At 47.6% G+C, this 14,904-nt stretch overlaps 1 protein-coding gene across 1 annotated transcript; it reads right to left on the bottom strand.

The window, feature by feature from the left end:
- Nucleotides 1-187: 187 nt before the first annotated feature.
- VAMP3 (vesicle associated membrane protein 3) lies at nucleotides 188-13,596 on the bottom strand. The gene is made up of 5 exons (XM_066637147.1): nucleotides 13,416-13,596; nucleotides 4,948-5,029; nucleotides 3,813-3,971; nucleotides 2,879-2,930; nucleotides 188-1,708 (listed from the first exon to the last, which is right to left on the bottom strand). Coding segments are annotated over exons 1-5 (315 nt in total). The 5' UTR covers nucleotides 13,418-13,596; the 3' UTR covers nucleotides 188-1,688.
- Between the last annotated feature and the right edge of the window lie 1,308 nt (nucleotides 13,597-14,904).

Raw genomic sequence — 14,904 nt, 5'->3', positions numbered from 1 at the left:
TCCAAAAATTTGCCACAACCCCCCTGAAAATAATTCTGCTTTCCTACTCTGTTCTCATTAAACCTATGAGAGCTTCCAAAGTGCTGGAAAGTCCACCCACCTGGGAGCCTCATGTACCACCTCTGGTTGTCCTGTGACAACCCTACCAACACCTCCCCCCACCACCAAAAAGAGAAGAGACTCGAGCTTAAACAGTCATAATCCACTTTTAATAAGCAGTTACAATGAAAACTTTCTTTTCTGTGCTGTTAGTGCAGTCATTGTGCAAAATTATTCCCTCTCCGCAAACAAAAACCAGTCATGACGGCAAGACATCAAGAATACTGGCTAGTTTTAAAAGACTATGAAAATTCAGTTCAATTGCAGAGTTTGGTTAATTGCCTTAAGATTTGGGGAAATAGGAAATAATTTCCAGGAAATAGGAAAGTGCTTTATATACTAATAAAGTATTGACAATCAATTGTTACTAAGGAAGTGAAACACTTTAGGCACTTTAAATCTGTAGACTCATTATCTACTTTCACAGAAACATACAAGTGCTTTAAAAATAAAAACACACAAAACTGGCAGGTTGTATGAATATTAGAGGTCTCTCTCATACACAAGGAAATGCTTAACCCACATTGACCAGCCCATAAAATCTGAAGGTCTCCAAAGCAGACTTTCACAACCAGCTCTCTTGTCACCATTTAGTACAGCAGCTGGTGGCCCTAGGCTGAGGGAGCAAAGAGAACAGAAATGGGAAGAGGGATGCCAGAGAGGGGAAAAGTGACAGGAAGGGACCAAGATGTTTGTTTATGCACTTCCGGGTCCATGAAGAACATCCAAATATTTGACACTGAAGTATGAGATAATACAGCAGTGCTTGCCAACAAACCTTAAAATTCATGCAGCAAAGGTCTGAAAGAACAGATCATGGACAACACAAGCAGGAAAGAGAAGCAGAGTCAACACATTTTTTGGGGGAATGCATCAATAAACTGATACAATTTCCAAAGCTACTAACATTTTGTCAATACACCAAGGACAAAGTCTTCCTTGCAGTTTTTAGTTTTGCCAGAACAATTTAGACTCATTAGTTAAGTGTGCAGAATTACAAAAAGTTAGGCATATTCTGTGGCACTTGTTCTAATAAGGCACCAAGGCATCATGACAGAGTGCACAGTTTTTCTGTCCCAAATGCCTCATTAAGCCCTTGTGGTTATTTTAAGTGCTCAATATATACGGCTTCACCGCATCAAAGTGTAAAAGTATAGTTCTTATCCATGATGGCCAGTTCAGCCCAAGGCTGAATCTAGGCAAGGTAACAGCTGTTGAAATACTGTGCAATTGTGTGAGAGAAAAGGCTTTTCAGGAGGTGCAAATGAGAGCTGGTTCCCATTGCCAAACGTCAAAATGGAGTGAATACTTCCAATTTATTTAAATGTATCCAGGAAGTCATAATCCCAGTACTCTAGGTCACTAAACACTGAAATCTTGAAGTTTTTCTCCCCAGTCTCAACAGCATTTACAAGTTGGAGCACATCATCTAAATAAAGGCACATAGTCTTAAGACTAGAGAGTCAACACTTCCATTCAAAATAATGCTTGACTTGTTCATCCATAGTAAAGCATAGCAATACAGAAAATTAGATGTAGAAGTTCTTGTTGAAACAGCACCATCATGTTCAGAGTTTCCTCCTGACAGCTCATGAAGACACACTCCAAACTATAAAGAGACAAAACAGTGGTAGGTGAACCAACTGTATCCATTTTTCAAACCCACGGGAAACAACACAGCCCCAAAACACTATACATCAGCACTTTTCAATATTTGTCCCCTGCTGAACCACTTTACACAGTCCACCTATTGGAAGTACCACCAGAATAACTGGCGAAGATGTCACCTGACATTTCCAGATTGGGAGGCCAGACACACACCGTACAAGGCTCAGGCCAGATGGGGGGACATTTTCAAGCACACAAAAAACACATATTGGAGCTCTGCCTGCCAAGCCTCATAACACTGCTTGTGTTGCATTGCTGGTCTTGCTGCCAGGTGGCAAGGGTCTGAGGGTCCTGCACGTACCACTGGACACCACCTCAAATACCACCAGTGGTATAAGCACCACTGGTTGAGAAATGATGCTATATATGGTTAACAGGCCAGTGTTTCCTTCCACTCTTTCCCTTCTCTTTATGACGTAACTTTTGGTAGGAAACAGCAGGTTGTTTGACAGAAGACAGAGTGTAGCTCTACAGGGGCTTCCAGTGGCCTTTTAGGCCCAAATTCAGGGTGGCAGCTTTGACTGATCAAGGCCATCAAATGTTTGATGCTGGGTTAAAGAACCACCTCATGAAATATTTCATCTGTGACCAGGTACACGAAAGCCTTTCTTGTGGCTCCTCCACAGCAAAACAGAATGCCAGCTCTTAGGAGGCTTGCTCTCCAGAAGAGGCAGGAGATCTTCCCATTTGAGTTGGGTTTGCCTACTGGACCAAATTGGTTTATGCAGTCTTGCAGGGGCTCTCAAGTGTGCACCTTCCAAGAACAGATTTTAATTTACCAGACCTACCAAGAATTCTTGGAATACATAAAATCCAAGTCAGCTTCCCAAGTTCCTCGATAACAAATTACTGCAATGCACAAAGTTACTTATAGCATCTTACCAGAAGAGAGTCATTGTCAGCATCACAAGTGGCCCTTCCAACAGGGGAAGTGACTCTCTTCTATTTGAACTCTTGAGTAGCAAAGATAGATGTCACAATCCACCTTTGGGAAATCTGTAGTCTTGGTTCCCCAGACATTAAATGTTCAATAGAAAAAAACACAGAACACCTGTTCTGGGGCATCCCTCTGCTTATGGCCTTCCCTTTGCACCAACTCAAATTTACTTACCAATGATGATAATTATGAGGACGACGACAACAGCTATCAATATGGCCCACATCTGGCAAGGAAAAAAAAAACCAAAACAGAGCTTTCACTTATATGGACAACTCTCAGAACTTTGTAATAAGACGAACTTGCAACAAGACTGAAGTTACAGCCTAGCAAGAACTTAGCAAATGTATTTTAAGATAGAATTGGAATTTGAGGGGAGCACCATCTCATTATTATGAATATCAAATCTCCTCCCCTCATGATGCCTAAGCCTTCCAACAATGAGCTGGAATTTTTAAGGAAGGGCTGGAGAGAAACAACCCCTCCATAGTCTTCTCAACACAATACAAGCCTATCAGTATGGACACAGCCTTAAAATCCTTACAAGGGTTGGGAAACTTGGGCATTTGTTAAGCCAATTGGAACGCACTGGTCTCTCTCTGTGCTTTGCCACCCCCCCCCCCCCAACAGCAGAGTGCCATGAATTATTGTGGGCTGTTTTTATTTGCTGTCACAGGGGTCAACAACGATCACTAAATTTCCAGCCACGGTCTGGTACAGAATCCTGAGGTTCCCAGTGTCTGGGGCAGAGAATAGATCCCAAGTGTTCCCAAAGGTTATTTCCTATGTTCCTGTTACCCTGGGGCTTCTAGTGTGTGCATACCAGATACACAAGCATCCTAGAAGAAACTAAATCAGATTTGTTTTCCAGAAATCAACAAAGTTTCTGATGCCATAAGGCGTTTAGGAGTTGATTTAATGTGTGTGCCTTCTATGAGTAAAAAAGCTTTCAAAAGTATGCCAGTGAAAATCCTGACCCCCAAGTGCCACCTTTCAAATATTTCTACACAGACTACATTGGTTGCTCTTCAGATTGTATAAATCTTTCACCTTATTCAAGACTTCTTCAATACAGCACAGATGGACAGAAAAGCAATAGTATTATTACCTTGCAGTTCTTCCACCAGTACTTCCTCTTCAGCTTGGCAGCATTTGTCTCAAACTGGGCTGCGCCTGCCTGCAAAGCATCTGCACGGTCATCCAGTTCAGTCAACTTCTGGTCTCTGTCCAACACCTTGTCCACATTGACTCTCATGATGTCCATCACCTGAAAAGAGTCAGATAACTTATCTTTGCATTCTTTCACCTTTTCAAGGCAAAGTCTACGAGACAACCACATTTTCAAGGCACAAAGCTAACATGGTATTTGGCTAGATAGGAGATTTTGGGTGTTCTTCACCAAGATGTGAGACCCCCCAGATTAGCTTGGCTTCAGCAAAGGTGTTATGCTTCTGTGGGTGACCCAGACTGCTCAGAGTTCAGCCAAATTCAACAACCCTCAATTAACTCCATTCTTAACTTCAGATGGGCAGAGAGATGGCACATTTCTGACCTGCTTATTCTATAGCAGGGGTGTCCAAACATTTTTGCAGGAGGGCCATATCATCTGACATTGTGTCAGGGGCCCGGAAAAAAAAAAGTATTTACATTTAAAATTTGAATAAAATTTACATAAATGAATTTATTAGAGATGGAACTTATATGAATGAATGAAGGTCTTGCAGTAGCTCAAGGTCTATAAAAGGCCTTGCACAAAGCAAAGCCAACCTTTCCTTCACTGCCACTGCTGCATCACAGACATGAAACAGCAAGTAGTGGAGGGAACCCTCATCCCGCAGTTCAGGTGAGAGGCCAAACAGTCGTCCTCATGCTGAGAGCAGTTGTGTCGGGCCAGCTCCGACTCCAGCAAGTATCTGGAAGGCCAGAGGCTCATTGGGGACTCCCCATGGGCCAAACTGGGAGTCCCCGAGGGCTGCAAGTGGCCCCCAGGCCGGGGTTTGGGCACCCCTGTTCTATAGTGTGGCAAGCTTGGTGTCTAGATTCCCACTCTGTATGGAAACAAGGAAACATCTTTCTTTCACACACAGCATTTATAGGGCCTTACAAGTCAAATGATGCACTCTTTCTAGGAAGCATCACGTCACAGGTTGACCAGTTGTCTCCTGTTCCAGTGCAGAAGCAACAACAGAGCTGTTATATCAGCCCCAGCCAAGGGCTGTGTGGAACAAGGTAGCCAAATTTACCTCATCAACTTGGTGTTTAGTCTCCTGAAGGCGGCGGTTGCTGCCAGTGGCAGAGGCAGCCCCTGCTGGACCACTGGTCGACCTAGAGTGCAAAGAGAGCCAAAAGGTCATTTCTGGAAAACTATCTTGGGATCTCAAGCAGCCTTTAGCCAGAGTCCAATGAAGCTTGGATTGTACAAACACATCATGGCAATAACTGCTAGATGTACAGCTTGCTAGAGCAAATTAGAGACATTTGTTCTTGCATTCAGTCAAGTCAATGCTGTCATGTCTACTGACAACTTGGCTCCAGTGTTATAGCTAAGATGTAAATATTTATATCTTATCATTCCAATATTTTTATCCCCAAAAGTTACCACACACAACTTAAGAATGCAGATAAGAGAAGAATCAATGCAGCACAATAAAAATTGGCTAAGACTAAAACCTAAGTGACATGAAAACATATACACTGCTCTGCGAGTCACTCAATGCACACCCTCTTCCTCCATCTTCACTTCTTCAGTCCTTTCTTTCTCCATTAAATATGGTTGGTTGGCAACCTTCAGTCTCAAAAGAAGGCACCCGGCCTACAGCACCCGGTATTCCTAAGTGGTCTCCCATCCAAGTACTAACCAGGCCTGACCCTGATTAGCTTCCGAGATCAGGCATGGAGAAACCAATTTGCTGAAATAGTTTCTTCCTGAAGCCTTGCCATTCCAATAAATGGGCTGCTTACAATGACTTCTTAGTTATCATTTGTCCTAAGATGGAACGCCAGCATTTTGCCAGCCATTCTCTGGGTTTGGGAAGAACAGCCAAGTATTGGAAGGTAGATCACCCACACTTGTATCATCAAATGGAATAACAAGGGCTCCTTTTGACTAGGGGTTGGATCATGAATATGAAACAAGGCCAGATCCAGATTAAGCAATGTATTCAGAACTTCTGAACCCTATTGGACAGTTTAAAACAGAGGTTTCCAAACATTTTAGCACTTCGACCCACTTAAAACAGCTCTCTGTTGCAGGGGTGTCCAAACTTTTTGGCAGGAGGGCCACATCATCTCTCTGACACTGTGTCGGGGGCCGGGGGGGGAAGAATTAATTTACTTTTCAAATTTGAATAAATTTAAATAAATAAATATATTCGAGATGGAACTTATATGAACGAATGAAGGTCTTGCAATAGCTCAAGGCCTATAAAAGGCCTTGCACATAAGAACATAAGAACAGCCCCACTGGATCAGGCCATAGGCCCATCTAGTCCAGCTTCCTGTATCTCACAGCGGCCCACCAAATGCCCCAGGGAGCACACCAGATAACAAGAGACCTCATCCTGGTGCCCTCCCTTGCATCTGGCATTCTGACATAACCCATTTCTAAAATCAGGAGGTTGCGCATACACATCATGGCTTGTAACCCAAAATGGATTTTTCCTCCAGAAACTTGTCCAATCCCCTTTTAAAGGCGTCTAGGCTAGACGCCAGCACCACATCCTGTGGCAAGGAGTTCCACAGACCGACCACACGCTGAGTAAAGAAATATTTCCTTTTGTCTGTCCTAACCCGCCCAACACTCAATTTTAGTGGATGTCCCCTGGTTCTGGTATTATGTGAGAGTGTAAAGAGCATCTCCCTATCCACTCTGTCCATCCCCTGCATAATTTTGTATGTCTCAATCATGTCCCCCCTCAGGCGTCTCTTTTCTAGGCTGAAGAGGCCCAAACGCCGTAGCCTTTCCTCAAAAGGAAGGTGCCCCAGCCCCGTAATCATCTTAGTCGCTCTCTTTTGCACCTTTTCCATTTCCACTATGTCTTTTTTGAGATGCGGTTACCAGAACTAGACACAATATTCCAGGTGTGGCCTTACCATAGATTTGTACAATGGCATTATAATACTAGCCGTTTTGTTCTCAATACCCTTCCTAATGATCCCAAGCATAGAATTGGCCTTCTTCACTGCCGCCGCACATTGGGTCGACACTTTCATCGACCTGTCCACCACCACCCCAAGATCTCTCTCCTGATCTGTCACAGACAGTTCAGAACCCATCAGCCTATATCTAAAGTTTTGATTTTTTGCCCCAATGTGCATGACTTTACACTTACTGACATTGAAGCGCATCTGCCATTTTGCTGCCCATTCTGCCAATCTGGAGAGATCTTTCTGGGGTTCCTCACAATCACTTCTGGTCTTTACCACTCGGAAAAGTTTGGTGTCGTCTGCAAACTTAGCCACTTCACTGCTCACCCCTGTCTCCAGGTCATTTATGAAGAGGTTGAAAAGCACCGGTCCCAGGACAGATCCTTGGGGCACACCGCTTTTCACCTCTCTCCATTGTGAAAATTGCCCATTGACACCCACTCTCTGCTTCCTGGCCTCCAACCAGTTCTCAATCCATGAGAGGACCTGTCCTCTAATTCCCTGACTGTGGAGTTTTTTCAGTAGCCAAAGTAAGGCCAGTCTTTCCTTTGCTGTTGATGCTGCATCACAGATGTGAAACAGCAAGCAGTGGAGGGAGCCCTCATCCCACAGCTCACATGACAGGTCAAACAGAGCTGAGAGCAGTTGCATCAGGCCAGTGCATGCTCCAGCAAGTCTCCGGAGGGCCAGAGGCTCACTGGAGACTTGGGGTTCCCTGAGGGCCGGATTGGGAGTCCAAGAGGGCTGCAAGTGGCTCCAGGGCCGGGGTTTGGGCACCCCTGCTCTATTGGGACCCACCTAGCTTGACAAGACTAAAAAAAGTTTCATTTTACCAGTGCCTCAAGCCTCTGTTTTTATCCCTTTTACTATGGTGGGGGCTGTCCTCTATGGCATTTGTTGAGTTCCACATTGAGGTTATCGGGACCATTCTGTTGGCCTTGCGTTCCCCTTGGCCTGCTCTTCAAAGTGGGCCAAGGCATATTCGCCTACTAGTAAATAAATGTCTTTAGCTGCCTGCATTGGATGCTGTTCTGGATCCTCATCAACAGGAATAGTGGAGGCCTGAAAAGCAAAGCCTGCTTCAGTAGCTGCACTTCGATACCACAGACCCTATCTCTCCCTCTCACCCCCCAACCTAGCTTGTAAACTACTGCATATAATTTTTACTAGTTAACAACTTATGTCCTGTGTAAAAAAATGCCAAGAAACACATTGTAATCTTGGGAAATTCCTTCCTTCTCCACTGTGAAAGTTGAGCAAGTGAGTGAGTGTAGGAATTGCAGAAGATTTTAGCCCTGTTGTTTGTAGCACCCCGTTGTTTGTTAGCCTGTTTTGCTCAGAATTGTTTCACAAATGCAACTTTGGTGTATGAGGGGGAACCACATAGATCCATCATGCGTATAGATGGCACAAATGCAAATTCTGCCACTGCAAGTGGCTTTCAACAAGTGCATACCTGACACAAGAGGTGTCAGAGTAATATACATGGCTGGTTTCCAGCTCACCAGTGTGCACCCTTACAGAAAAAGGCAGCATGTGTGAAGACAGCACTAATTAAAACACAATACTCAGGCAATCCAACACCAGTGCTACAAGAAGATAAATATCCCTGAAGCACATCAGAGAACCACCAACTACACTTCTTTGGGCTAGCAGACTGTTTATACAGTCAGACACGAGCATTTCTCTGCCTGGTTTGTACCAGTCAAAGTGCATATTTCAACTGTTCTCACACTTTGCAACAACAGTTCTTTTTTTAGATCTGTCAGAGCTGCAGCCTTCGCAGAAGGAAGCTGAAAGTCAAAGTCAAGGGTCAAATCTCTGGAAAGCACATGGGAGTTATTTAAAACCATTCCACTCCACTAGGATGTATACTATGAGGGGTACCACAAAAGGATGCCAGCATGCCTCATGAGTGGAGTCAAGGAAGCTATCAAATACAAGAAGGGATTCTTCAGAAAAGGGAGGTCTTGGCCATATGAGAAGAACAAAAAGAAACACAAACTCTGACAAAAGAAATGGAAGGCAACCATAAGATATGAAAAAAGGATGAGTGCATAGCTAAAAATAGCAGGGCAGACAAAAAAAAACTTTGATATATCAAAAACATCAAAAAGCAAGAATATGAAGACTGCAGAGAAGTTGAAGAAATTCTTTGAATTCTTCAATGCAGAAGACACAGGGTAGTTACCTGTGCCTGAACTGAACACATCAGGGAAGGTCTTTCTAAAGCACTGAGTCCAAGAGAAAGGACGAGGTTCGGGAGCAAAAAGTTATATGTGAACAAATCACCAGGTCAGGCAACATCCAGCTAAGAGTTAAGGAATTCAGATAAGGAATTGCTGAAATTCTAAAAAATATGTAACCTGTCCTTTAAATCAGGTTTTATGACAGTAAACTGAAAGACAGCCAATGTAACACTGATATTTAAAAGGGATCTAGGAAGTTATAGGCTGGTAAACTCGTGGAAAGCAGAACACAGGCCTGTGAAATTGAGAGTCAGAAAATTTTTTTCAAAATTTATGGTGGTTTTATATGAGTTTTGGGTGCATTCCAAAAATGGCATCAGTTTGGCCCTGCCACATCTAGTTTCAGAGATATGGCATACCCTTATGGTTCAAGCAGCTTCCTCATGAGGAAACCTACGCCTGGATTTTCAAAGAGCTTTTGACAAAGGCTTTTATGAACTTTGTCACAAAGTCTTGGAGTCAACTCAGCAGTGGTAAAATAAGGGGTCAGGTCCTTCTCTGGATCGGTTCAAGAACAGCCAGCAGCCAGGGAGAATTGGGTAATTACAGGTCACACCTCAGAGTTGTAATAACAGCCCAGATGCTTTGGAAAGCCCCCTCCCCCCAAAAAAAGCAGAGACAGGAGTTCCTGTTCTTGGGGAACCATTTTCCTCTCCTCAGTCAAAAGTAAGATTCTCCCATAAATGCCAAGTTGAGAAATCCAGAATTGTAGCATGGTTCCTTTCCGACAGAGGCCTCATTGTTTTATGGCTTACTGCATACTTTAGTTTTAAACAATTTTAAAATTACTATAGTAATGCCTGTGCCAAAACAGTCCCTTCTGCCCAGGCTGGGGATCCTGCAGTTAAAACCTAGTGGCTTATGACAGCCCTGCAATGTGGTACATGGCTAGTATTGCAAGCCGAGCCTGATTTCCGTTCCCTTTCAGGCTGAAGCCAAGATACGAGTATGTCTCCTTCATGTTCCTTCCCAGGCCAAATCTCATGCTCAGTGGCATGCAGAAATTGGCTTGCAGGCAGTGCACGCTTCTTAAAACGTGAAAGGCTGGTCTTAAGTGGGAAGAGCTCAAGCTCCAGCCTTGGGGCTGCCCAATCACAGCCAGGCTCAACTCCTGGGTTGCTCTATTGTACTCTGCTGGCAGGCATCACTTCTGCTTCAGAAAGGAACAAACAATATTTGCTTCCTATAGGAACTCGCAAGTCCCACCTTCAGACCACTGAAGGGTGACACACACACAGCACCCTGCTTCCCTTGCATAGCAATCTCCAGCAGGGTGGGAGAAGGAAAGGCAGCTTTTCTCAAGAAAGATCATGCAGAGTATTTATCCTATGTGTTTCGGCTCCTAAAGCAGCTAGAAGTACACTTTCTAAATAAGCGATTTGAAAGCCGACAGAAGTCGGTCAGCCAATAGGCCACACATAGGCCTAAAATCCATAAAAACCTACCACTCCAGGCAATATGGCCAGCCTAACTCATGGCTAGTCACAGTGGTTATGAGCTGCCCCTAGGTTCAGGGGGTCTGCCTCTGCATGCTAGTCACAATGGTGGTTGGGGGCATTTGCCTTCATCTCCTGAGTCCCACTGGGAAAGTGGCAGGAGGCTGGGTTAGATGGGCCTCCGCTAGGCCCAACCCAGCAGGGCCACTTTTCTGTTCAGGGCCATGCAAGGCTCCCTATTCAGGCCTGGCAGATGCCTGCTCAAACTATTTGCTCCCAGACCAGCTAGAAACGGTGGCCAGCCCCAAGAGTTCCAGGGGAGACTCCCTTCAGAGCTGGTTTCCCAAGGGCCTCTTTTAAGGCAGCCAAGAGCCTCTGAGAAACACAAGGTGAGCTTGTGTTACGAAAAATCCACAGGTAGCACACAGTCATCACAACTCGTGGCCTGTAGTGGACTTTCCCTCCACTGACCTGTCCAATCCCCTTTAACAGGCATCACAGCCAGGTGCCATCACAACATCTGGAGCAAGGACTTCCACCAATTAATTACCTCTCCTGGTCCCAGGTCTTCTGCCTACTGTTCCCAGCCAGGAGGGGTTGGGGGGGGGGCAGGAAGAGAAAGCTACCCAGCCCACAGCCTCGTCAGGAGGCTTCCTCCGGAAGCAAGCCCAATGACTACTGCATTTGACCAGGCAAAACCCAGACCTGCTCTGAGAGCCACTTCCATGTTCCACTTCCATCCACGTCTTCCTCCCCGACAAGAGTCAAAGTAGAGGGAAGTTCCAAGGAATTGAGAAGCCCACTGCACTTAAGCATCTTCTGCCCCACATCTGCCAGCCTCTGGGCAGCCCAGCAGCAAGAAGGGAAGGCAAGGGCCCCCTCTTCCCATTGCTGAGCCCAAAGAATGCACACAGCTGCTATGACTAGTGCTAGGGCTGCTAGAGACCAAGTCCCCATCCCAGGGCCTAGAAGTGGGGGTAAAGGGGGTAATTTGTATCCGGGCCCAGGAGCCAAAAGAGGGGACCCAGAAATTTCCTGGAATCTTACATTTTCCAATCTCACACAGACTCACCTCCCATGGGGGCTGCTGGGGGCATTACCATGGGCACATGGGGCAACTACTGCCACAAGCCATACACACCAGGCCCAGGAATGCATACATTCCTTAACAGTGTCACATCTGGGAGGAAACTGACTTGCTGCAGTAGCTCTTGGGCTTGTGAATCCACTTTCCATGAAGGAGTGTACAGGAGCTCAGGGACACAGTGGAGAGACTGCAGCTGCTGCAGAAGTCAGTCGGTACACCCAGGGCACTTTGCACTCTAGTAAGCCTAAAGACTATGATCCTCATCTCCTGCAATGCTTCTCGATATCTGAAAGATTTTAGAGAGACTTAGGGGTGTGTTTGGTTTCTGGTATTAATGCATCTAGCTGCCAATGCTGGGCAGGCAGGTAGACCTGAGCTCTGCATTGGGAAGACTGGTAGACAAGACTGTTCCTGCTGTTACCGCTTTCCCCTGCCTGTTGTGACCCCATTCTGCTCACCACCAGGCCCCCACTGCCACCCCCCCACTCTGTTTCACTCCCTCCCTTTCTGGGAAGGAGCCCAACTTAGTGTCCCCTAATAAAATTCCTCTCATTAGCCCTGTCCCATCCAGCCCCTGCTAGAAACTTCCCCACCTGGGCATCCCTTCGCATCCCTGCCAGCTGGAGCCCCCCTTTCCTAGACAGAGGAGTCCCCAACAGAGTAGCCTCTCCCTGCAAGGAGGGCTCAGAGCACAATCCTATGCATGCCTACTTAGAAGTAAGTCCCATGTGCCCAATGGGGCTTACTCCCAGGAAAGTGGTGATGCCAAAGAGGGCATGAGTGGCTCACTCAGCCACATCTCCTCTGGGGCTCCCCAGCTTCCAGGCAGCAGCACCCGGAAGCCACTCTGGCAACGGGGCGGACGGCGAGGCCAGCCTGAGAGCGCAGCCTCCGTTCGTGGGAACCTCAGCCAGGCGTCTTACTAGGAAAGGTCCCGGGCTTTGGGAGCCCAGCCGCCCTTCCCCGCTCGCAGGCAGCCAAGGAACGGTGCAGGCAAGCGAGATGCACTCTGCACACGCCCAGAGACAGCCGTGCCAAGAACCCAATCCTACGCAGGTCTACCCCGAAGTACGCACCACTGTAGTCAATGGGGCTTACTCCCAGGTAAGTGTGGCTAGGACTGCAGCCCTAGAGCCCAGTCCTATGCAGGTCTGCTCAGAAGTAAGTACCACTGTAGTTAATGGGGCTTACTCCCAGATAGGTGCGGCTAGGCTTGCAGCCCAACTCTGCTGCCTGGAACACGGCGCCCGGGGGAAAGCAACCCGGGGCTAAGGAGCTAAGCCCGGGCTAAGGAGGCTCCCCGGGACTGCCCACGCCCCGCTCTCCTGGCGCACTCCGGAAGGGCGAAGAGCCGCCGAGCACAAGCCCAAGTGCGTGGGCGGGCCACGGCGCTCCGGCCCCGGACGAGGAACACAGAAAACGGGCACGCGGTGCGAAGGGCTGGCGACCCGCTGCAGCAAGACGCGCAGCAGCCCACTTGGAAGGCAGGGGGGTCTGCACGGCTAAGGGGGCCGAGCCCGCCCCCTTCGCCCCCCCTCCCCAGACCAGGGACGCGCGGCGGGTGAGGCAGAGCCTCCCCGCAGGAGTCCTCGGAAGAGCGCCGGGCCCGCCCTGGGAGGTGTGCAAGCACCGCAAGCCACGCGCAGAGCACGGAGTGCGTGGGGAGCGGAGTGCGCGTGGGCTGTGGGTGCCTGCACGCCTCCCAGGGCGGGCCCGGCGCTCTTCCGAGGACTCCTGCGGGGAGGCTCTGCTCCCCCGCCCCCCGCGCGTCCCTGCCCCTGTCCCAGACTCACATGCTGGCGACGGCAGGCGCGATTGGGGGCCACAGAAGTTCCGCGGAGTTCTCTTGCCTCGCGCTGGGCCGCACCGGGGATTTTTCACCAGCCGGGCGGAGGCGGGGGCGGGCCGGCCCCGGAGCCAACCCCACCCTGGGAGGCGGGCCCGGGCTGGTGGAGGCGGGTGGCTGCTGGTCCCTTGCGCCTTGCTGGATCTGGACGGGGCGTCCGCCTGCATCTCTTCAACCCGCCGTTGCATCCCCAGCGCGTCCCGTGGGGACTGGCCACCAGGGATGTGCGGTGCGTGGAGAGGCAGGTGAGGCAGTGCCTCCCCACCGGAGTCCCACGCTTGGGCACCTCACACGAAGGCGGTGATTTTTGAAGGACACCGGTGGAGAGGCACTGCCTCTCTTGCCTTCCCTGCCTAAACCACCCGGCACATGTCCCTGGTGTCCACCCAGGCACTGGCACGACTCTCTTGGGTACAGACCTGGATTAAGGTCCCAATCCTATCCTATAACTTTCCAATGCCGGTGCAGCCGCGATGCAGCCCGAAGGGAACAAACGCTCCCTGATCTAGAAGAGGCCTTCATGACTGCCCCCCTACTGCAGGATGCAGCGCATGCCCTATTTGCAGGGATGCACCCAGGCCGGTAGCCAGGGTTCTAGAGGTGAGGGGGACGGGCTATTTTTTCAAGGGGGGCAATGATGTCAGGTATCTATACTGGTGGGCAAAATGAAAGGATAAATATGAAGAAATATCAAATACCCGTAACCCCCCCAAATTTCATGAAGAGAAAATAATTTGATTTTTTTTGGAAAGATGCATTCATTAGCTTAAAGCAATGTAACAATAATTTGCATAGAATAAATGCATCTCTGCATGCAATGTAAAATGTATTGCCTACATAGAAATAACATGCAACATATTCTTTCTCGTTTACACACCAGTGCAATACACAGGCCTGCAATCCTGCAAAAGTAAAACATATCACTGTGATGCAGCTAGTATTTACTTGTATTCAAAGTGCCTATTTAACACATATTTAACACCTAACACCTATATAGCACCTAACACCTATATAATGCCTAACTAGTTCTTATGCAACACCTATCTAGTGCCTATCTAGCACCTATCTAGCACCTATCTCTCTATAACGCCTGTCTAGTGCCTATTTAATACCTATCTAGTGCCTATCTAGTGCCTATCTAGCACCTATCTAATGCCTATGTAACACCTATTTGACACCTATTTAGCACTTTTCTGACACCTATACAGCCTATATAATGCCTATCTAACTCCTATATAGTGTCTAACACCTAAATAACGCCTATCTAGTGCCTATTTAACACCTATCTAGCACCTATATAACACCTATATATCACCTGTCCAGCACCTATCAGAACCAGGGGACATCCACTAAAATTGAGTGTTGGGCGGGTTAGGACAGACAAAAGAAAATATTTCTTTACTCAGCGTGTGGTCGGTCTGTGGAACTCCTTGCCA

Source organism: Tiliqua scincoides, chromosome 9 (genome assembly GCF_035046505.1).
Source record: "Tiliqua scincoides isolate rTilSci1 chromosome 9, rTilSci1.hap2, whole genome shotgun sequence".
Lineage (NCBI taxonomy): Eukaryota > Metazoa > Chordata > Lepidosauria > Squamata > Scincidae > Tiliqua > Tiliqua scincoides.
Note: the sequence above shows the minus strand (reverse complement) of the source record. Positions and strands in the feature narration are given on the sequence as shown.

What these genes read in the sequence shown, in the direction of transcription:
- VAMP3 (XM_066637147.1), bottom strand. An exon ending in CTAAACACCAAGTTGATGAG is followed by an intron (nt 3,972 to 4,947) that starts GTAAATTTGGCT and finishes GACTCTTTTCAG; the next exon opens with GTGATGGACATCATGAGAGT. An exon ending in CCTCATAATTATCATCATTG is followed by an intron (nt 1,709 to 2,878) that starts GTAAGTAAATTT and finishes GTCTCTTTATAG; the next exon opens with TTTGGAGTGTGTCTTCATGA.